The following is a 23,140-nucleotide window of genomic DNA, read 5'->3' as shown; positions in this document are numbered from 1 at the left end:
CTTCACTGCGACAGCCCTACATCAAACGATAAAACATCCTGCGCTTCAAGTATAACATCAAACTCTGAAAGTGCTAAAAACCATGTGCTTTCTTTCGGTGAGATTCAGGCCGATGAACCTGCATTCATCTCTAACATGATTTCTTTAAAGCAGCTTAACCTGGAAACATTCAACTCCTGAACAGATGAAGTCAGTCCGATCAAACACTGGCCAAAACACAGCAACAGTCCTCACTAAAGCCAATATGAGATGCCACTCGCAAACCATTTTACAACCCGAATTCCGGAAATGTTGGGACATTTTTAAAATTTCAATAAAATTAAAACTAAAAGGACTTTCAAATCACATGAGCCAATATTTTATTTACAATAGAACATAGATAAATGTTTAAACGGAGACATTTTACACTTTTATCCACTAAATGAGCTCATTTCAAATTTGATGCCTGCTACAGGGCTCAAAAAAGTTGGCACGGGGGCAACAAAGGGCTGAAAAAGCAAGATTTTGGAAATATTCAGCTGGGAGAACATCTAGCAACTAATTAAATTAAAATATAAAATAAGTAAAGATGGGCAGAGGCTCTCCAATCTGTCAAAGTGCGCATAAAAAGATTGTGGAATACGTCAAATTGCAAAAGCTTTGCAAATCTCATCATCTACAGTGCATAACATCATCAAAAGTTTCAGAGAAACTGGAGAAATCTCTGTGCGTAAGGGACAAGGCCGAAGACCTTTGTTGGATGCCCGTGGTCTTCGAGCCCTCAGACGACACTGCATCACTCATCGGCATGATTCTGTCATTGACATTACTAAATGGGCCCAGGAATACTTCCAGAAACCACTATTGGTAAACACAATCCGCCATGCCATCTGCAGATGCCAACTGAAGCTTTATCATGCAAAAAGGAAGCCATATGTGAACATGGTCCAGAAGCTCTGTCGTGTCCTGTGGGCCAAGGCTCATTTAAAATGGACTGTTTCAAAGTGGAAAATGTTCTATGGTCAGACGAGTCCGAATTTGACAATCTTTTTGGAAATCACGGACGCCGTGTCCTCCGGGCTAAAGAGGAGGGAGACATTCCAGCGTGTCATCAGCGTTCAGTTCAAAAGCCAGCATCTCTGATGGTATGGGGGTGCATAAGTGCATACGGTATGGGCAGCTTGCATGTTTTGGAAGGCACTATGAATGCTGAGAGATATATAAAGGTTTTAGAGCAACATATGCTCCCCTCCAGATGACGTGTATTTCAGCAGGACAATACAAATGCACATACTGCAGCTAGTACAACAGCATGGCTTCGTAGTAGAAGAGTCTGGGTGTTGAATTGGCTTGCAGTCCAGATCTTTCACCTTTAGAGAACATTTGTCGCATCATTAAACGAAAAATGCGTCAAAGACGACCACAAACTCTTCAGCAGCCGGAAACCTATATCAGACAAGAATGGGACCAAATTCCAACACCAAAACCCCAGAAACTCATAACCTCGATGCCCAGATGAAGAAAAGAAGAGGAGATGCTACACCATGGTAAATATGCCCCCATCCCAACTATTCTGAGACCTGTAGCAGGCATCAAATTTGAAATGAGCTCATTTTGTGCATAAAATTGTCAAATTTCTCAGTTTAAACATTTGTTATGTTATCTATGTTCTATTGTGAATAAAATATTGTCTCATGTGATTTGAAAGTCTTCATCCCAAACATCCCAACATTTCCAGAATTCGGATTGTACATCCATAATCTGATGTACATTACCATTCAGATGTTTTGGGTCAGTAAGATCTTATTTGTAAGAAAGAAATACTTTTATTCATCAAGGATGCATTAAATTGATCAAAAGTGCCAGTAAAGACATTTATAATGTTACAAAAGATTTCTGTTTCAAATAAATGCTGCTCTTTGAACTTTGTTCATCTGTGAATCATGAAGAATAAATAAATCACAGTATCACGGTTTCCACAAATTTTCGGGCAGCACAACTGATTTCAACATTGATAATAATCAGAAATGTTTCTTGAGCAGTTAATCAGTATATTAGAATGATTTCTGAAGGATCATGTGACACTGAAGACTGGAGTAATGATGCTGAAAATTCAGATTTGATCACAGAAATAAATTACGGTTTAAAAGATATTCACATAAAGAACAGTTATTTTAAATTACAATAATATTTCAAATTTTCTACTGTATTTTTGATCAAATAAATGCAGCCTTGGTGAGCAGAAGAGACTTCTTTCAAAACATAAAAAAAGCACAAACTCTACATTTACATTTTTATGACTGATTATCACTAAAAGAAAATTTAAAAGAACACGCACCAGCAAAATGCACAATAATAATGTGTTTTAAGAAGGTAAAAAGGGTAAATTCTGATATCATGTTGACTTTAAAATGTGATTATTTGTAAACGCATTATGATATGAATTACATACTCTGAAATCGGCTGCATACAGTAAAATACAGCTGTGATATCAAATCCAGCACTGATACGAGTCACGCATGCGATGGAAAACACCATGACGCACAGCACTGCTTGGGATCTAACCTGGTTTACCAGTCTCTGTAGGTAAAGTGAGCTCGCTAACTAACCACCGGACACACAGTATTGCCTTTGCAAAGGGTCTTACAGCACCATATCACCCTTCATCATCACAGCGACACCTGTGCAAAAGTTCCCGTCGAAAAGCCTTTCAGAGACGGCCTTATTTCTCCACGCCATTGGTGCTTCTGTTATTTCCCGAGTCTCTCCGTTTCCTGGTGGAACAGGAAGTTGTGCTGTCCGTCTCAAACTCCCCTACAGCACAAACACATTACAGTGTGACAGAAAACACTGGCACGTATGTTTGAGTTCATGCACAGAATGCACAACATATAATGCATGCATGTTTGCAAAGATCTATAGGGAAACAAATTAACTTGACTGGATATTTCAAAATTGCATAATGATATAGTTTCTGCAGATAAACTTTGTTTACTGTACATAGCATGCAAACCTACTATATGCATTGACTATAAGGGTTATCATTAACTAAAACCATAAAAAAATTAAAATATACATTAACTGAAATAATAGTTTTTTTTTAAATTCCCAGCTAGTCGGCAAAGCAAAAAAAAAAATATATATATATATAACTTTACAATTACAATGGAAAACCTAAAAATAAAAACTAATTCAGAATATAAAAAAAGATATCTAACAAAAATGACAAAAATAACCCAACAAAATTATGAAAACTTTCAAATTAAAATAAGGGAAAAACAAAAATAAAAATGAATTCAAAATATTGAAAAACTGATATCTAATGAAAACGACAAAAAAACAACAAAATTATTAAAGCTTTCAACTTAAAATGAAAAATGGAAGATACTAAAATAAAAACTAATTAAAAAAAATTAAAAAGCAATATCGAATAAGTGTCAAAACCCAACAAAATAATAAAAAAAGATATTAAAAAAATGACAAAAAAAAAACTATTAAAATAAATAAATAAATAAAACATAATAAAAACACTACATGGATGATAAATCTAATAAATTTGCCAAAATGTGCAACAATAGTATGCTTGATTTAATCTTCCATTTCCAGTGTGGCTTCCAGTATCACTCAAGTAAAATAATACGCAATACAGTATATATACACTGTGCAGTAAGCAGTAGTCTAGCATTAGAAACAACTCCGGTACTTGTCAGCCATGTGTTTCTGCTGGGTCACCACAAGAGGTCATAACACCACAGCTTAGATTCAGTGTTTTTGTGAGCCATCATTACCATAACGAAGCATTAATAATCAACACACTGTTTCTGATGTTTCTGTACCTGTGCTTTCAGACACACCATCGCCCGGCTCCGTGTAAATACTGTCCTCACACTCAGAGAAGCTCTACAGAGTCAAAATATCACATCATTCATACAACATTTTATATTCTATATTATTTATATACTGTAGTAGCAATAATCCTTTATGATTCTTTCTAGCAAAGAGTTGACTCGGGTCTTCGTTCAACTGTTTTTGCACAATACAGATAAACTAGTCAACCATCTTTCTTACATTCTTAAAAGAAGCAGCAATTCTTAAAAGCGCTTGAGAGTAAAATAGAGCAAACCATTACAGGGGTGCTCAACAGATGTATATAACCTAGTCATATTGAATAATATCGCAAACATTTAGTGTTGCATTTTTAATTAGACAAATTATAGCTCTTAACTGAATGTTCTTAGTGAAGTAAGAAAGTCTCACAGTGATTGAGTAAATGACGCACCTTCTGTCGAGGGCCGTAGTTCTCAGCGAACCAGACCATCCCATACAGACACAGGAACGTGATGAAAGCCTGCAGACGCAGCCAGACACAAACAAACCATCAGTTCCACATTAAAGTCAATCAAGACAATCTCCTCCCACAATCAGACCGCAGGAACTCACCAAACACAAGAGCCACAGAATCACATACAGAATCTGCATCTTGGAAAACAATTCTTGTCCGAATTTAATGCACGCCAAGGCCTCCAGGAAAGCGATCGCTCTGCAGGACAGAAAACCAGAGAATGGCATGATTTTGGGAAAAACTGACATTGTGACATTTCATTTTTCTGCAAAGCATAATGCAATGAAATTTCTCCAGATGATTTGGAAAGACTGAATCATTCTAGAGTCGGTGGTGTGAATCTGTTGCAGAGTGCATCTGCATAAAACATAAAAATAATGATTAAAAAATGCTGAAAAAAATTACTTTTTTAAAAATTTGGAATCATTTAGGGCTTCATAGGCCTATAAAGTACTATAAATTGCATACTAATGATCATCATGATTTTATTGTGATTATCACGAAACAAAAAGATTGAGCAAAATAAAAATATATCAAAATACTGTAAAAAAAATAAAATAAATAATACATGACTGTAAAAAAAACTTAGTGCAAAAATATTTAACTTCTTAATTTTAAACTCTAAACAATCAAGCTTTTATTTTGAAGGGTTGCAAGCAAATAAAATATATATTGCCAGCTTCAGAGTGAAAACAGCGCAAATTGGTTACATTAAATCACAGACTGCGTGATTTGACAATTGAACTAAAGCAATATCGATTTTATTTTGATATATCGTGCAACCCTTTTTTATTAGATATGAATTGCGCAACATAAATCATCTAGACTTCATCTAACATCCTTTGGATTTAAGTTAATATTTCAATAATTTGACAACACATTTGCAGGTTTACATATTAATTAATGAACTTAAGTGTTTTATTTTCAAATTTTTAAATATATAAATACTGCACAGTGTTCAAGCGTGCATGACAAATTTTTATTATTTAATATACAATAATTTATATAATTATAATCATCATGATTTTATTCATCAGAGTGAAGCTGCATATATTCATTTCATTAAATCTCATATGCATTTGACAAATGTACTAAGCAATATCAGTTTTATTTCAATATATCGTGCAGCTCTACATTCATTCTACTGGACTTTAGTTGTGCAACATGAACTGAAGGTTAGATCAAATCTAAATGGTTTAACCTAGATGGCACAAGATAACTCAAATCTAGGTCATTGTGTTTGTTCATATCTGAGATAACCAATCACAGCAAAGGAACAGCAGCTTTCATGCAGGTTTGTGGTTCAACGCATGACCAGCAGCAAAGCTCCAGATTCCCACGAGAAGCGCTCAGACTCACCCGAACACCCAGCACTGAGTCCCGACCCGCTTGCACTGTGTGTCCGTCAGATACGCGTAATACTGCCTAAACATCAGAGCAGAGGAACATCAGATCACATCAGTCCTGTAACACTTCAGTAGTGCATGTCTGTCAGCAAACAATACTTACTTCAACACCCCCGAGACTTTCAGTCAGCATTTCAAGAATTTAGCAACTCATTTGCATATTTCTCTGATATTATTTAATGGTCACATCATGACATTCAAGTAAACAAATACTGTTTTAGTAAGTGTGACTTTTAATTTAATTGAATTTTTTAAAGTTTATATTGCATTTTCATCCCACTCACCTATAAATGATACAGGTTACATTTTAATTTGATTGTTTTTATACTAATATTTATATTTTATCAGTTTATGTAACATTATCAATCCATTTTAATGATTTAATTAATGATTCAGGTGTGCAGGCATTACATTTTTTATTTGATTGTTTTTCTATTAATAATTTATATTTATTTTCTTAATTTTTTTTTTTAATTAAATAAAATTTTAATGAGCTGCAAATGGCATTTAGGTATATTTTGCACTGAATAAAAGTGTAAAATGTGTGTTTGTCACTTACCGTACAGTAGGAGCAGTGATGATCCCGATGAACAGGATCCGGCACCAGCTGAGAGCGTGGCATGCTGGGAACACGAAGATGTGCTTCAGGAAGAACGTGTTCAGCTCCGTCAGCTTGAGTCAGAGTCAGAGGAAAAGAAAATAATCAACCAAAACAACAAACTAAACTGATCCTTAAGATCAGGGGGAAAGAAACAGTTTTATGCAGTAAAGAACTCATTTGAATTAATCTATTAACAGATTAGTTTGCATTTTCATTTGCACGGCAAATGTGATTGAACTTTAATAATCAACTGAATTTTTAAAACTAATAATTTAAGAATTTACTACAATTTCAAAAAGTTCTAAACAGTTCTCTACATTACACGCATCATTCAAAACGGTTTAATTTGGGAAACACTGGCGTTTTACTGCCACACTCATTTACTGATGACATACACAGTGATCATTTTTTAGAAAGAAATTATTATTACCCCCTTGCATGTCTGACTTGGCTTATATGCATATTCAGTACGCACACACACACACACACACACACACACACACACACTGAATATGCATATAAGCCAAGTCAGAAAGTTAGCTTTATTTATAAAGTGCTTTGTACAATATGTATACAATGTAAACTGAAATGCAAGGGGGTAAAAATTATTTATTTAAAAAAAACACCAAGTTTTGATTACTAAGTGAACCAATGACTGTATGTAGGTCATCAGTAAATGAGTGTGGCAGTGTTTCCCAAATTAAACAGCTGTTAGTTTCAAATGATGCATGTAATATAGAGAACGGTGTTTAGAGTTCTGCTAAAAGTGGTTTTACAATATTAAACGGAGTTTAAAGCATGTAATGTGCTTATAGTTTTGCAGACTTGGTCTAAAGAGTAGGTTTATGAGTGAATGGTTCCACTAAGGGGGCCTCAAGTATCATTTTTAGTGTCTAAGCAATTAAAAAAAAAAAAAACTAATATCTTCATGCCTTAGTTTATCAAATCACAGCTGTGCGGTAATATAGTTCACATTTTGCAACAATATAAACAATCAAGCAGAAAATCAGATTTAAAACACATCACATGTAGTCGCTCTGTTTTTATAACCTGACCTACTTCAAATAAGGCAAATGATCTAAAAACCTAAAAAGCAAGTTACTACTTTTTCAAAGCCACATTCATGTGAAACCCCATATTTAGCCTCAAAATCCAGTGAAACTGGTAGAGATTGTGCTTCGGAGATTCACAGTATTGGCAGCTGATTTGCTGAGAGTCTGTGAAGTGGAAATGAAGCATCTCCTCCTCCTGCAATTCCCATCTCAAAGATTTAATTACTGTTTAAAGGGCCCTCAGTAGGGAGCGAGGGGACCGGCCTCCTCGCACACAATAGAGAATGCAGAGCGGCCTTTCATCGCCGTGGAAACGGCTCGGGGGCGGAGCCCGTCCTCTCAGGAGAACTCATGTGACCTACAATCCTGAACTAGTTAGAGCTGGTTAAACTAGTTAGTTTTTATGCTGACAATAATTTTTTAAACACTGACTAATAAAGACTGTTATAGTTAACTCAAGTAGTTTTAATTATTTTATAAATTGAATTATAATTAATAATTGGATTAGTAAAATGTCTTAATTGGAATTTAATTAACAGTAACAAGGTCCCATTAGTTAATGACAGTCAATGCACAAACTTACATTAACTAACAATAGCAATACATGTGTTACAGAATTTATTAATGTTTGTTAACTTTGTTAATAAAAACACAACTGTTCATTGTTAGTTAATATCAGCTGCTCAGGTCCTTTAAATAATATTAACGACTTTCAGTTTTAATTATTTATTCAGTAAATGCTGAAATTAACATTTACTAAGATTAATAAATGCTTTAGAAGTATTATTCATTGTTAGTTCATGCTAACAAATGTAGTTAACTAATGTTAACAAATGGAAACTTATTTTAAAGTGTTACCAAATTAATTATATTTATCAATATTTCTTACTATATAATTTGGAAACAGACTCCACCCCCCCAAAACATATAAATAAATAAAATAAAATACAAAGACAAAGTGAGAAATATTCATAAACTGGTATTTAATTAAATATATTTATCAATATTTCTCACCATATAATTTGAAGAAAGGCTCAATGTGTGTATGTATATATATTATACACACACACGCGCATGCACTATAATGTATATAGAATTATGAGACAGATAATTAATACTTATTATATAAAACACACTAAAAGAAATCAATTTTTAATTGTTTTGTTTTTCACAGTGCATTCTGGGAATGCTAAATTAACTAGGATTTGAACCAAACCTAAAATGAGAGCAATTATTTGATTATGTATAAGCCACTCTCATTAAAAATCAATGAAATTGCCCTATAAAATCCAACATATTTTTCCCCAAATTCTATATTTTCTGTTTTAATCTTGGTAAATTCAGTTTTTGGTTTGAGTAAACTTAAATAATCAATTTAATTCATAAAACTGTATGAATTTAATGCCCCAGTGAAGAATTTTATTATTTAACATTGGCTGATAGAGAAGTGAATGGACAGACCTGCCATATGATCATGAACAGATAGACTCCCATCACTCTCTGTAGGGAGGACTTTGGGTCGAGCCAGCGCACGTATGTCCAGCTGGCCGGCGTGAACTGCAGAGCGGCTCGTTTGATCTTCCCCGTGGTGCTGTGGATGTCTCTGTGCGGCACAAACACAGTCATTTAGCACCATCAGTCTCTGATAAACACCTCTCAGAAGGTCAAGGTCAAATGTATATAGCTCCTTAAAGGGATAGTTCACCCAAAAATTAAAATTCTGTCATTAATTACTCGCTGTCATGTCGTTCCAAACCCGTAAGACCTCCGTTCATCTTCAGAACACAAATTAAGATATTTTTTGATTAAATCCGAGAGCTCTCTGATTTTGTGTATTTGGTGTAATGCAATGTGTTTATGCGATATGAGGTTAAAAAAAACACATTATTTTCCACATACTGTACATTATTGTTGCTCCTCTATGCTCCTTCTTTCTAAAACGCGCCATTTTTTACAAAGCTCATCGTTCTGAGAAGCGAGGCGTGCTCTGATTGGCCAGCTATCCAGTGCGTTGTGATTGGCCGAATACCTCAAGCGTGAGACGGAAATGTTATGCCCCTCACTGTATTGTGATGGCATTTTCCGGCGACAATATAACCCATTTATAAATGAGTCATTTGTAGCATCCAGTGGAGACATAATTACTGATTATGACTGGCTTTTTACACGTCGCCTTGCATCGCGCCACGTAAACATTACCATGTCTGCATTTGTGCTCGGAGAAATGACAAACAACAAGCACTACTCTACACTACTATCACACGTTTGGATCGTCAGTGGCAAATTCTTTAAATATGAAATCGTACGTACAGACTGTGAGTCAGAAGCACCAGACTGTCCTTGTGATGCTGGAATTGCCCCACTTTATAGAAACAGTCTTTGTGTAAGCCAGCATTATAGGCTACTCCTCCAGCTTCAGGAAATAATCCTCCGTAAAATGCGCTGCACACACTCTAATATTTGGGTTGAACTGTTCTGGAACAGTGTTGTAAGTACAACTTAACCACTGATTTCTAGTTGTGTCCTCTTTTGCCCAAACAAAGTTTCTCTTTCACAACGAAACACAGCGTCTCCAGGACATGGTGCCGGCCGCAGCAACAGCACTACAGCTTTGCGTATACATTTGGGTGGTGTTATGAATATCTCCCCACACCTTGACGTAGACATGTGGGGGCGTGTTTAAACGAGCCGTTTTAGGAAGACGTGGACAAGTCTTAACTTTTATAAAGAATATCTCTTTGGTTTTGAGACTTTAGTCTTTGCAACTTCAGGGATCTTATCTATGCACAAACAGCCTGTAACACTCCAAAGAGAAAGGAAAACTTGAAATCGCATCATATCATATCGCAAGAAGATATCGTAGGGAATGATTTGATGGATAAAGCTAAAGAGTTCCAGAGCGTAGGACCAAGAACTGAAAAAGCCACGTTGCCTTTAGATTTGAACCGAGAAGGCAGGGTTTGAGGGATTTCTTACTTGATGCTGGCCCAGTGATACGTGCGCATCTCCAGAAAGCGGCAGACGGTCATCCCCAGCCAGATCCCTCCACCGTTACACAGCAGAATATCCAGGATGACCTGATCCCACCAGCACTCGGCGAAATTAGGAAGAAGATGCATGAAGAACAGCTGTGCGGAGAGATTATTCCCCAGTTATTGTGTCTCTTCAAGCAAACGCACATCAGACTCCAATGATTTCATCTTATTTCACATGATGCCATTAGCATGTTTCTAATGAACAATGTGATGCTGTAATAAGTAGTTTTTAAGGAGTTAACTTCAGTAGTTTTGGTAACACTTTAGAATAAGGTTCCATTTATTAACATTAGTTAACAACATTAGTAAACATGAACTAAGAATGAACAATACTTCTACAGCATTTATTAATCTTAGTTAATGTTAATTTCAGCATTTACTGATGCATTATTAAATTCACAAGTTGTGTTTGTTAACATTAGTTAATGTAGTGTGAACTAACATGAGTAAACAATGAACAACTGTACTTTCATTAACAGTAACAAAGTTTAATAAATAGTGCAATAAATGGATTGTTGTTCATGTTAGTTAATACATTAATGTTAATAAATGGAACCTTATTCTAAAGTGTTACCGTAGTTTTAACTATTTTATTAATACATTGTGGTATTTACTTAATACCTGAATTAATCATATTTATTAATTTGTATTTAATTATATTTATCAATATTTCTCACTATGTAATTTGAAAACTCAATATAACAAAAACATCTTAGATGGAGGATGAAGTGAGAATTATTGATAAATAAATAAATAAATAAATATATATATATATATATAACATTTCAACAATAATAGGGAAGGGTGTGAAAGGTGAAAGGCATTTTATTTATCTTTTTTAGAAATTCTGTGTTGTTTTTAATAATTAATTAAAAAAATTATTAGAATAATTTAAAGTTTTAATCATTTTGTTGTGTTCTTGTCTATATAGTTCCCGATATTATTTTATTTTAGTTTTAGTTATTTTAATACATCAAGTTAAACTAAATAAGAGAAATGTTTCCTTGGCAACTTGTTGATTTTTTTTTATTTTTATTTCCATTAACAATTATTTTATTTCAAGTAAATTATGTGCTGTCTGTTTAAATTTTCCTGCATTCTGTGTTTTATGATTTAACACAAATTTATTATTGAAAAGAGTGGTAATCAAATGAATGCATAAAACATTCAACCATTTATTAATTCCTTTTAAATGTAATCAAATGAAATGTAAGAATTGCTTTTATTTTCTGGCAAACATCATATATTGTGTTCTATGAATCAGTGTAGCAGTGTGTCATGCTGTGAGTGAAGTAATGTGAGGGGTTGTACCTCGGTCAGCTCCCAGGTGATGCTGATGGTCCAGCACAGTCCATAGCTGCGGATCAGCAGAGCCTTCATTCCCCAACCCCAGAAATGACTGAAGGCGAAGATGTCGAAGTGGCTGAGGATTCGCTCCCAGGTGATCACATGACAGTTGATAGCATACTCCTGTCAATCATCACAGCAGTCAGTTTAACACGTGCTAAAGCTGCTATTGTGGGTGGAACAATATTAAACTGAACGTACTGCATCTGTTTGAGATTTGTGATGTGTCATTGAGATTTTATTAATAGTATTTTCTGTTTTCATTTTAATTTCAATGAAAGTTCATTTAAAAATGTTGTTGTGTTTTAAATGTCAATGTGCAATTTTTAGGCATTTTTATTTCCGTTTTAGTTCGAGTTATTTTAGTTCATCAACTTAAAGTAAAAGAAAACAAGAAATGTTTCCTTGGTAACAAGTTGAATAAAATAAGGTTAAGTTTTATTTTCTCAATTTGTCCTTCATCTTAAATTATTTCATATTTTACTTTTTCTGGATTCTAAATTATATTTTAATATTCAAATGGTTTGATTTAATATTAATAATCAAATGGCATGTCTAATCAGTTAAATTAATACAATTTTAACAACAATAAGAAAAAAAAACAATAGGACCCAATGGGTCCAATTTTTGTATAGGAATACATTTGCCTGTTTCCACTTTTAATTAATGATTAAATTTTTTTTTTTTTTTTTTTTTTTTATCATTTTAATTTAATTAAAGCTTTCATAATTTTGTTGTGTTTTTGGCTTCTTTTAATATGTCTGTATAGTTTTTATTAATTTTTATTTCAGTTATAGATATTTTTGTATATTGAGTTCAACTAAATGAAAATGAGAACTATTTTCTTGGCAACTAGTTGAAATAAATAAAATTCTAGTTGAAACACACACACACATATACATATATATACATATACATATATATATAAATAAATGTGTGTGTGTGTGTGTGTGTATGTATGTACAGTGGGGCAAATAAGTATTTGATACACTGCCGATTTTTCAAGTTTTCCCACTTACAAAGAATGGCGAGATCTGTAATTTTCATCGTAGGTACACCTCAACTGTGAGAGACAGAATAAAAAATAATAAAAAAAATCCAGAAAATCACATTGTATGATTTTTGAATAATTAATTTCCATTTTATTGCATGAAATAAGTTTTGATCACCTACCAACCAGCAAGAATTCTGGCTCTCACAGACCTGTTAGTTTGTCTTTAAGAAGCCCTCCTATCCTCCACTCATTAGAAAGAAATTCAAGATGACTGTCAATCTCCCTCGGACTGGGGCTCCATGCAAGATCTCGCCTCGTGGAGTATCAATGATCCTGAGAAAGGTGAGGGATCAGCCTAGAACTACACGGGAGGACCTGGTCAATGACCTGAAGAGAGCTGGGACCACAGTCTCAACGGTTACCATTAGTAACACACTACACCGTCATGGATTAAAATCCTGCAGCGCACGCAAGGTCCCCACATCAAGCCAGCACATGTCCAGACCCGTCTGAAGTTTGCCAAAGACCATCTGGATGATGCAGAGGAGGCATGGGAGAAGGTCATGTGGTCAGATGAGACCAAAATAGAACTTTTTGGTATAAACTCCACTCGCCGTGTTTGGAGGAAGAAGAATGAGTACAATCCCAAGAACACCATCCCAACCGTGAAGCATGGGGGTGGAAACATCATGCTTTGGGGGTGCTTTTCTGCAAATGGGACAGGGCGACTGCACCGTATTGAGGGGAGGATGGATGGGGCCATGTATCACAAGGTTTTGGGCAACAACCTCCTTCCCTCAGTAAGAGCATTGAAGATAGGTCGTGGCTGGGTCTTCCAGCTTCACAATGACCCCAAACACACAGCGAGGGCAACTAAGGAGTGGCTCCGTAAGAAGCATTTCAAGGTCCTGGAGTGGCCTAGCCAGTCTCCAGACCTGAACCCAATAGAACATCTATGGAGGGAACTGAAACTCCGTGTTGCCCAGCGACAGCCCCAAAACCTGAAAGATCCGGAGAAGACCTGTATGGAGGAGTGGGCCAAAATCCCTGCTGCAGTGTGTGCAAACCTGCTCAAGAACTACAGGAAACGTCTGACCTCTGTAATTGTAAACAAAGGTTCCTGTACCAAATATTAAGTTATATTTTTCTATTGTATCAAATACTTATTTCATGCAATAAAATGGAAATTAATTATTCAAAAATCATACAATGTGATTTTCTGGATTTGTTTTTATATTCTGTCTCTCACAGTTGAGGTGTACCTACGATGAAAATTACAGATCTCTCCATTCTTTGTAAGTGGGAAAACTTGAAAAAATCGACAGTGTATCAAATACTTATTTGCCCCACTGTATGTATATGTATGTATGTATATATATATATATATATATATATATATATATATGTGTGTTGTCAAAAATATCGATATTTCGATAAATATCTATACTGAAATATCTGAACGGTACCAATATTAATTTCCCGAAGTATCGATACACCGATACTAGCCGAGCTGTCACTCTCACTTCTCTCCAAAGGCGCGTGGACAAGCACCACACGTGACCGCACTCGTCTCCTTCGAGTGATGAATTAATCAAAAGTAGGTCATTACACTTACATCAAATCGCGATATGGACTAGTATCTGTAAATATTAAGCTGCAAAAGTGGATTTAAATATGAATCCTGCATGTTCTGCGCGTCTCTGTGTGAATGTGCTGCACGTGCGGTTGTGTTTACTAATGTGGCGCTCGCGGTGATTTCAGCGTCTGCCGTCTCAATGAGGACATAAATACATCAACAATATCTCCAGAACTGATCTGAAAGGCACTTTACGAGCATTTTACCATTTAATTTGAGTAAAACTAGCGTCATATCATACACACACAGAACTTTAAAGGTATTCACGGCAACCCGTCAAAATAAAAGTTCGCTTTAACAGCCTATTAAAGACCGTGTGCCAGAAATAGGCTATATTACTATTATTTAGTAGAATGTACATAATACTACTACTGTTAATTTTTTTAAAGAAATAATCACAAAATATTTTAATTTTAATAGTAAATCCCCTTCATTTGCCAAAAATGTAACTGTTTAATTTTCATTAATTCAAATATAAATTAATTAAAATTGTTTTATACCTTCATCTGATATCCAGTAAAATTTAAATACACAACACAGAATTTCTGAGGGGGAAAAAAACATTTCATAAGGCTACTGTAAGAATAAATAAAAATTGTTTGTATGCATTCAAATAGCCTAATAGACATGCTAAAACACAGAATTTGGTAAAAATAAAACATAAGGTGAGAAAAAAATAAAACATTTCATACGGCCCTAAACGTGTCATTTTTGTTACACTTTTAATAAATTAAATGTTAAATTGTATAATTTTCATGATTTTAATGAATTAGACATGCTTTTAGATTAATAGCATTTAATTTGACCATAAAAAAAAAAAAAAAAAAAAAGAGTCCAGAAAGATTCAAACGGAAAAAAACGGAATCCAGAAAAATTAAAATGGAAAAAATTTAATGTAGAAAAAAATAAGACGGAATTTGGGGAAAAATAAAACGGATTTCATAGGGCCCTATATCTGGAAATATTTTGGTTATGAAGCAAATGAGAATATCAACAAATAGAACTTTGGATTTTAATTAGTACATGTATTAGTAAACGTTAGTTTCAATTAACATTTAACTAAGATTAATAAAAGATTAATAAATAAATCAACAAATGCAGTACCTCAAGACATTTTTTTTGTTCATGTAAAATATACCGCATGTTCTCGACTTGTTACATTTATCTTTAAATTAAAAAAATTACCCCCTTAATATTGTGGCAGTTTTTTTCTCCGTGGTATCGAAAATGGTATCGAGTATCGATATTTTTCAAGGTATCGTATCGAAGTTAGAAATTCCAGTATCGTGACAACACTAATATATATATATATATATATATATATATATATATGTATTTTGAACAATGCATTCGTGAGCTATTCCTTTAACAACAGAACTGGGTCAGATCTCGCTGACCGTCACTGACCATGATGTCAGCTTCCCGTTTGGCGTAGCGCAGATTGGGATCCAGCCAGAACATGAGAGACTTGACCTGCTCCCAGTTCAGGAAGATGATAAAAACCAGGAAGAGGAAGTACAGCACACTCAATCCTGCACAAACACACACTTCAGAAACGAGAAACACACCAACCTACTAACCCAACCACGACCTGAGATCTGCCCTTTCATCATTTATTCAGTTTAAAGAAGTGTATTACCAGGCCTCCACTCACCGAACACTATACGCCATATTACTGGATGAGGTCTTGTGAACGGACCTGAAAAAAAGGCAAAGAGGGTTATTAGCTGACATCATAGACAATAAAAAAGTATTGACAAATATTTTATTTGGTAAATCTCATGTGAGCAAATGTAAGGGCCTGCAATGACGCAGTTTGACCAGTGTGGCGCTCCCACATGCAGTCCAGACGAAGATGATGGCACTTATGAATGTAAACAAAGCCAATCCAGGAGAATGTGGGAAGGTTTTGCAAAACTACAAACAAAAAATGCTATCATGGCTAAGTTTGTTGGTGTTATTCATGTAGAGTTAAAAAGTAGTTTTATATATGCAAACAGCATTTATTGTTAGTGACAGTCTTAATTTTGACAGCAAATTTTGATTTAGTTTTAGCCATAGTTTTGTCATAAAATGCCATTTAGTTTTAGTCATATTGTAGTCATCTGAATTGTTTTAGTCTTAGTCTAGTCAACTAAATATCAAAATACTTTAGTCGACTGAAATTGAATGGGTTTAGTTACAGTGTAATGTGTTTATTAAGCATTTCTCTAAAATTTCCAAACCCATTATATATTCCTGGAGAAAACAATTATTAACCTGGCAATATGAATGATGTTAAGGTTTGAACAAGCAATATATACACAGGTTTAACTGCTCTGACACAGGTTGCGGGCCATCCACTATCCAGTGGGCCCACCTCTGCTTGGAGACAGCCTTCCCTTTCTGCTGACCTCCGTGGCAGACAAAGAGCTTCTCAGAGCTCCTAAAGCTCCGGGTGCGGTCCACGTATAAGCGCAATGCTCTTACGGGACACAGCAACGCCAAGGCTGGATCTGCCTCCTCCGAGGGCAGTGCTTGCAGGTTCACCACCTGATCACGGAAGGGCATGGTGGGAACCTTGGGTACGTATCCAGGCCGGGGTCTCAGGACAATGTGAGAGTAGGCCGGCCCGAACACAAGGCACTCTTCGCTCACCGAAAATGCTTGGAGGTCCCCGACCCTCTTGATGGAAATGAGTGTTGTCTTAGCAGACAGGAAGTTCAGCTCAACTGAATCCAGCGGCTCAAAGGGACCCCTCTGATGTCCAGCCAGGAAGATAGAGAGATCCCAGGAGTGCACCAAGGGTGACCTAGGAGGATTTAACCTCATGACACTCCCCAGGAACCTCACGATGAGATTGTTCTTTTTCCTAGCGGAAAACCTGATGAATGGATGCACCTGTCGCCTATTTATACCCGTATGCATGGGGAGTGACTCAGGTATGCAAAATGCACTAGCCAATATTCATTGGCATATTCTCTTAATATCAGAGGTGATTGGAGCTCCCAAGTGCATCCCCTAATATCGTCACGACATAACGTCTCCGAGGGTTACATATGTAACAGAGGCGTGATGTCGTCATGGAGGAGTGGAAGAGGACTCCAGTGGCAACCTGTGAAGCTCTGGTGAACTCCATGCCCAAGAGGGTTAAGGCAGTGCTGGAAAATAATGGTGGCCACACAAAATATTGACACTTTGGGCCCAATTTGGACATTTTCACTTTTGTGGCCAGCGGTTTAGACATTAATGACTGTGTTGAGTTATTTTGAGGAGTCAGCAAATTTACACTGTTATACAAGCTGTACACTCACTACTTTACATTGTAGCAAAGTGTCATTTCTTCAGTGTTGTCACATGAAAAGATATAATAAAATATTTACAAAAATGTGAGGGGTGTACTCACTTCTGTGAGATACTGTATATATCTATACTGTATAGATTCCTGGGCAGCACCAGCTCTCAGGACCTGAAGTGGGACATTCACATTGAACACTTAACAAACATGAAGGGAAAGGGAAGTGGTGTGTGGCCAAGCATGGTGACCCATACTCTGAATTTGTGCTCTGCATTTAACCCATCCAAGTGTACACACAGTAGTGAACATACACCCGGAGCAGTGGGCAGCCATTTGTGCTGCGGCGCCCGGGGAGCAGTTGGGGGTTCGGTGCCTTGCTCAAGGGTCTCATCTCAGTCGTGGTATTGAGGGTGAAGAGAGCGCTGGACATTCACTCCCCCCACCTACAATCCCTGCCGGCCCGAGACTCGAACCCACAACCTTTAGATTACGAGTCCAACTCTCTATCCATTAGGAAATAAATAAATATATATATATATATAAACACACATACTTATTACATTTCAAATTTGAACCTAACATACTGAACTGTCTATTTTGTATATTGTGCTTGCGCTATTTTGCATATTGTCCATTTTGTATATTTGTACATTATTATTATTATTATTTTTTTAATTATTATTATTATGTGTGTCCTGTCATTCTGTCGCACTGTGGACCTACTGTCACTAAAACAAATTCCTCGTATGTGCAAACATTAAACTTTAAAAGCTGAATAATCTATCAAAGCCTACTGATTAACCGGTTAAAAAATTGACAATCAATTGTTTAAAAATTGACCAATTGTTAAAAAAATGATTAGATTAACTGATTATCAAACTAATCATTTGTTGCAGTCCTATTATGAACCTGAACACATGTGACCATGATCATAAAACACTTATGGCCAAAAGCGCTGGATGCTGAGATCTTCAGCGTGTCTTCAAGACTCTTACCGTTGGGGAAGGCGAGAACACTGATGACCAAAAAGAAGGAGATGACCAGGATGAGACCCACCCAAAGGTTATTGTCAGTGTTTTCATCATCTCTGCAATGGAAACATGCGGTCACACGCTGAAAAAAACTGCACAAACCCAGCCCATCTTCCCGTTTCTATTCCACCACAATTTCACAATTCTTTACACTCACACACAAACCAGAAGATGCAGTCAGACGCGTCACACACAAGTCAGAGTATGAATGCTTGTGATTACACAACAGAAAAATAGGTTCTTGACATTTTGAACATTGACGCTGCTGCTGAAAGAGTCTGGGACTGACAGCATGGGAACTGCCACTTTTGTTTTCACCCAAGCAAACACATCATTGGCTGATGACGATAATCACAAAATGTAAATTTTGTTTACTAATTTTATTACTGTGACACTGTTTATCTTAAAGTGTCACTGTAAGACTGACTTGCTATCTGCTCTTCACTGGATTTTAAAAGTGAGCAGGGCATACTGGACTGGAGACAGATGTGCATGCAAAAATAAAAAATAAATAAAAAAATAATAGCCAAAAAAAAAAAAAAAAAAAAAAAAAAAAATAATAATAATAATAATAATAATAATAATAATAATAATAATAATAATAATAATAATAATAATAATAATAATAATAAATATATATATATATATATATATATATATATATATATATATATATATATATATATATATATATATATATATATATAAATAAAACCAATAAAATTAGAATGATACCAAAAAAAAAACCCAGATAAAAATAGAAAATAAGAAATTTTCTAATGAGAAACGATTTGATTTTCGTTTTAAGAAACTGAAAAAAAAACGAACAAAAATTAAGCTAGATTTTCCTTATTTTTCTTCATGGGTAAATTTGATTGCTTTAATATTTGCACGCTTTCGAAGATGCACATTTTTATACATGTGTGGAGTAAGAACATAAGAGCTGAAACATATGAGCACAGTTCAGCTGAATGATAAGAGTTTAGCCTCTTTATTGTTCTGCTGTTTTGTTCATTTGTTCTGGCCAAATTTCCTCCACTGGCCCTTATCAATCATGGCCTCCTAGTAATCCCCATCCACTTGATTGCCTCTATCACTCTCTCCTCTCCACCTGTAGCTGGTGTGTGGTGAGCGCACTGGCGCCGTTGTACTGTGGCTGCCGTCGCATCATCCAAGTGGATGCTGCACACTGGTGGTGGTTGAGGAGAGACCCCCACATGATTGTAAAGCGCTTTGGGTGTACAGCAATATACAATAAAGCGCTATATAAATCATTCATTCGTTCATCTGCTTCTCCCATTTGCTCTTTTTACATTGACTATCACTCTATATAGACTAATACAAATCATTTACACTGGTACTGCTTTGAGTGATTCTGACTTTGATCATTCAGTTCAAGCGATTCAAAAGAGCCATTCACGAATTTCAACATCACTTGTACGTTTAGTGATGGGTGAAACAGAGCTTTTCGAAACTCCTAATGAGTTAAACCATTGCGTCACAAAATGATTCACTGTTTTAAAGCACTGGATGGCAATTTATTGAGAATCATTTGATTCAGATCGGGACCTCGGAGTGTGTATTGAGAATCATTTGATTCAGAACGGGACCTCAGAGTGTGCATTGGGAGTCATTTGATTCAGATCGGGACCTCGGAGTGTGTATTGAGAATCATTTGATTCAGATCAGGACCTCGGAGTGTGCATTGGGAGTCATTTGATTCAGATCGGGACCTCGGAGTGTGTATTGAGAGTCATTTGATTCAGATCAGGACCTCGGAGTGTGCATTGGGAGTCATTTGATTCAGATCAGGACCTCGGAGTGTGTATTGAGAATCATTTGATTCAGATCAGGACCTCGGAGTGTGCATTGGGAGTCATTTGATTCAGATCAGGACCTCGGAGTGTGCATTGGGAGTCATTTGATTCAGATCAGGACCTCGGAGTGTGCATTGGGAGTCATTTGATTCAGATCAGGACCTCGGAGTGTGTATTGAGAATCATTTGATTCAGATCAGGACCTCGGAGTGTGCATTGGGAGTCATTTGATTCAGATCAGGACCTCGGAGTGTGCATTGGGAGTCATTTGATTCAGATCACGATTGGAACTTCGGAGCGCATTCGTAAATCATTTTGCGGATTGAATGATTTTCGATCCTCGTTCCAAAGTCCCGATCTGAAATAGTTCATGAAACATTTGGTGCAAGTTTGTGTTCGGAACGCGTATCGCGAAACATTTCAGATCAGGGGCTGGTTGCATAAACCGTTTAGACAAGTCTTAAAAAGTTAGTCACCTATCTTTTTTTTTCTTCAAGACTGGTCATAACTTTTTAAATTCAGTTATGAAAAGGTAGATTGGTCTTATTTGTATTGGAAAAGTAAGACTGATTGACCCTTGGCAACTGCTAGCTGGTCAAACTAGTTCTTAAGACAGTCTTAACACGGTGGCTAGGACTTTGTGAATCTTTTCATTCAGATCGGGACTTTGGAGCGCGTATCTTTTTTTGATTTATTATTTATAAAACAGTACAAAACAGCAAACCATTAAGGCAGCAGAGTTATAAAAACAAAAAGAAAATACACAAATACAAACTAACCATGGTTTTATTAGTAAAAGTGTAGCAACCTTTTTTTTTGTATAACCACAGTTTTACTACAAATACCATGGTTAAACTACACGGAGACCAAGACGGCAGAAAGCACATCCTGTTTGTTTTCTTTTCTTTATGAAAGGGTTTTGTAATGTTTTGTTGTTATGAAGGAGGTCATTTCTCTTTATTTCTCAGCAGCCATGAAAATAGTCATTTTTACCCAACAAAAGTAAACTAAATCTAGCTTATTTATTGTTTTTATCCGTTTCCTAAACAAAATGAAAATCAAACTCTCTCATTTCTCGTTTTAATTAGAAAATCAAATGACCAGAAGGTACAGGGACCATGACTAACTTAAACACTGATTTTAATAGAATAATAATAATAATAAAAACAGCCAGAAGTCTTTAGTTTACTTCTCTTACATGATGCATGATATGTTACTTCAGATTACAGAAATCGCATTGCATAGCATAAAACTGCACAAACTCCTGAGTACGCGGTGACGTCATCAGTATTTTTATTCGTTTTACCGGAAGTGAAAGACCGTGGATCCGCTAGCTAGAACACCTAAAAGCACATAGGTGACCCCAGCACAACAAACACGCACTAAAAGCCAGAGAACTCAGACTTAGATAGCATGATTACTATATGAAACCGAGCTGCGTAATGAAGTGTTGCTATAGTAACATGCAGTCGGTTCTTTGAGCGACATTGGCGTTGTGCGTCACTCACCGCGTAAACGCGAAGTACATGAGGCTGAGCACGGTGCACGTGAGCAGGGTGATGGTGTGAGGCTTGTAGAAGAAGTCGATGGTGATGTCCTCCACCTGCTGCTCGTTGATCATGCGGAAATGCATCCTGTAGTTCACATCATCTTTACTCAGGGTCCTGGAGCCGAACGCGGAAGCCATGCTCTTTCCTCTCTGTCCTGGCTTCACCTTTGATTAAGCGTGATGTTAGCGCCTCTCCCTCCCTCTCTAGCGTCTGCTGCACGAATGCAACCCGGATGACGTCCATGCATGTGTGCAATCCGGCTCCTAATGCATGCACAACACTACCAGCTGCTCGGGGAGAGAGATGCATGCACGGAGCGGAAAGATGGCACACGCTTTGGGGGAAAACAGACCATTCCTGCATTTTCATTGGTTTGCATGCAGTGCTAAGCGTGCAGCCGGTATGGCAAGCCGAAAGGGTCAAAACGCGCAGCGGCGCTAGAGTTTCTCACGCTCGCGCTGAAGGTCACGCTGTTGTGTTGAGTGTTATTTACAGCAACAGTGGCAAAGGTGGCATTGTGATTGCCTCAATCATACAGTGGCCCCAAAAAGTAGACAAAGGTGCACTCAATTTTTTTTTTTAAGTTTGCACATAAAAAAGCCCTTTTTTGTACAAATATCATTACAATTATCTCCAGTTTCATGAATGTTTTATTTTGACCTGAAAGGGTTGCGGCAATATCTCTCATTTCAAACCAACTATCTTTTTCTCAAATGTTTTGTTTGTAAGTGTGTTTCTTTATGATAAATATTTAGATTTTTAGTTTCATGTTTTATTGTTACTTAGCTTTATTGATTTTTTTTTGTTATTTTTACTTAATCAAAACAGCCCAACTGCAGTTTGATTGATATTAATTGGAATGCAGGATATAAAAAAAACCATGATTTTTAAATGACCTGTTTTTGCAAATTAACTGCTGTGGTTGGTTTTTGTATTTTAACACCTCCTGAACGTCCCACGTCTGTATGGTCAACAGCAGCTGCGGTTTTTACTAAAGAACTCACAAACACGAGTCACACCAGCAAATGTGTTTCACAGCAAGAAGGTCCTTCTTGTACTCTCAGTATGATGTT

The 23,140-nt window shown here is 36.2% G+C and overlaps 2 protein-coding genes across 2 annotated transcripts in view; both read right to left on the bottom strand.

The window, feature by feature from the left end:
* ifnlr1 (interferon lambda receptor 1) overlaps positions 1-23,140 on the bottom strand; it is a 676,379-nt gene that overhangs the window by 204,990 nt on the left and 448,249 nt on the right. The window lies entirely within an intron of this gene.
* ptdss1a (phosphatidylserine synthase 1a) lies at positions 1,032-22,454 on the bottom strand. The gene is made up of 13 exons (XM_079430528.1): positions 22,026-22,454; positions 18,665-18,756; positions 16,047-16,091; positions 15,800-15,924; positions 11,727-11,885; positions 10,357-10,508; positions 8,842-8,983; positions 6,287-6,399; positions 5,681-5,746; positions 4,420-4,519; positions 4,259-4,327; positions 3,816-3,879; positions 1,032-2,793 (listed from the first exon to the last, which is right to left on the bottom strand). The coding sequence occupies exons 1-13, from the start codon at positions 22,202-22,204 to the stop codon at positions 2,702-2,704; spliced, it is 1,398 nt and encodes a 465-aa protein (XP_079286654.1). The 5' UTR covers positions 22,205-22,454; the 3' UTR covers positions 1,032-2,701.

The sequence above is a fragment of the Barbus barbus genome (assembly GCF_936440315.1).
Source record: "Barbus barbus genome assembly, chromosome: 12".
Classification (NCBI taxonomy): Eukaryota; Metazoa; Chordata; class Actinopteri; order Cypriniformes; family Cyprinidae; genus Barbus; species Barbus barbus.
The sequence above is the reverse complement of the archived record's forward strand: the minus strand, read 5'-3'. Positions and strand labels throughout refer to the sequence as shown.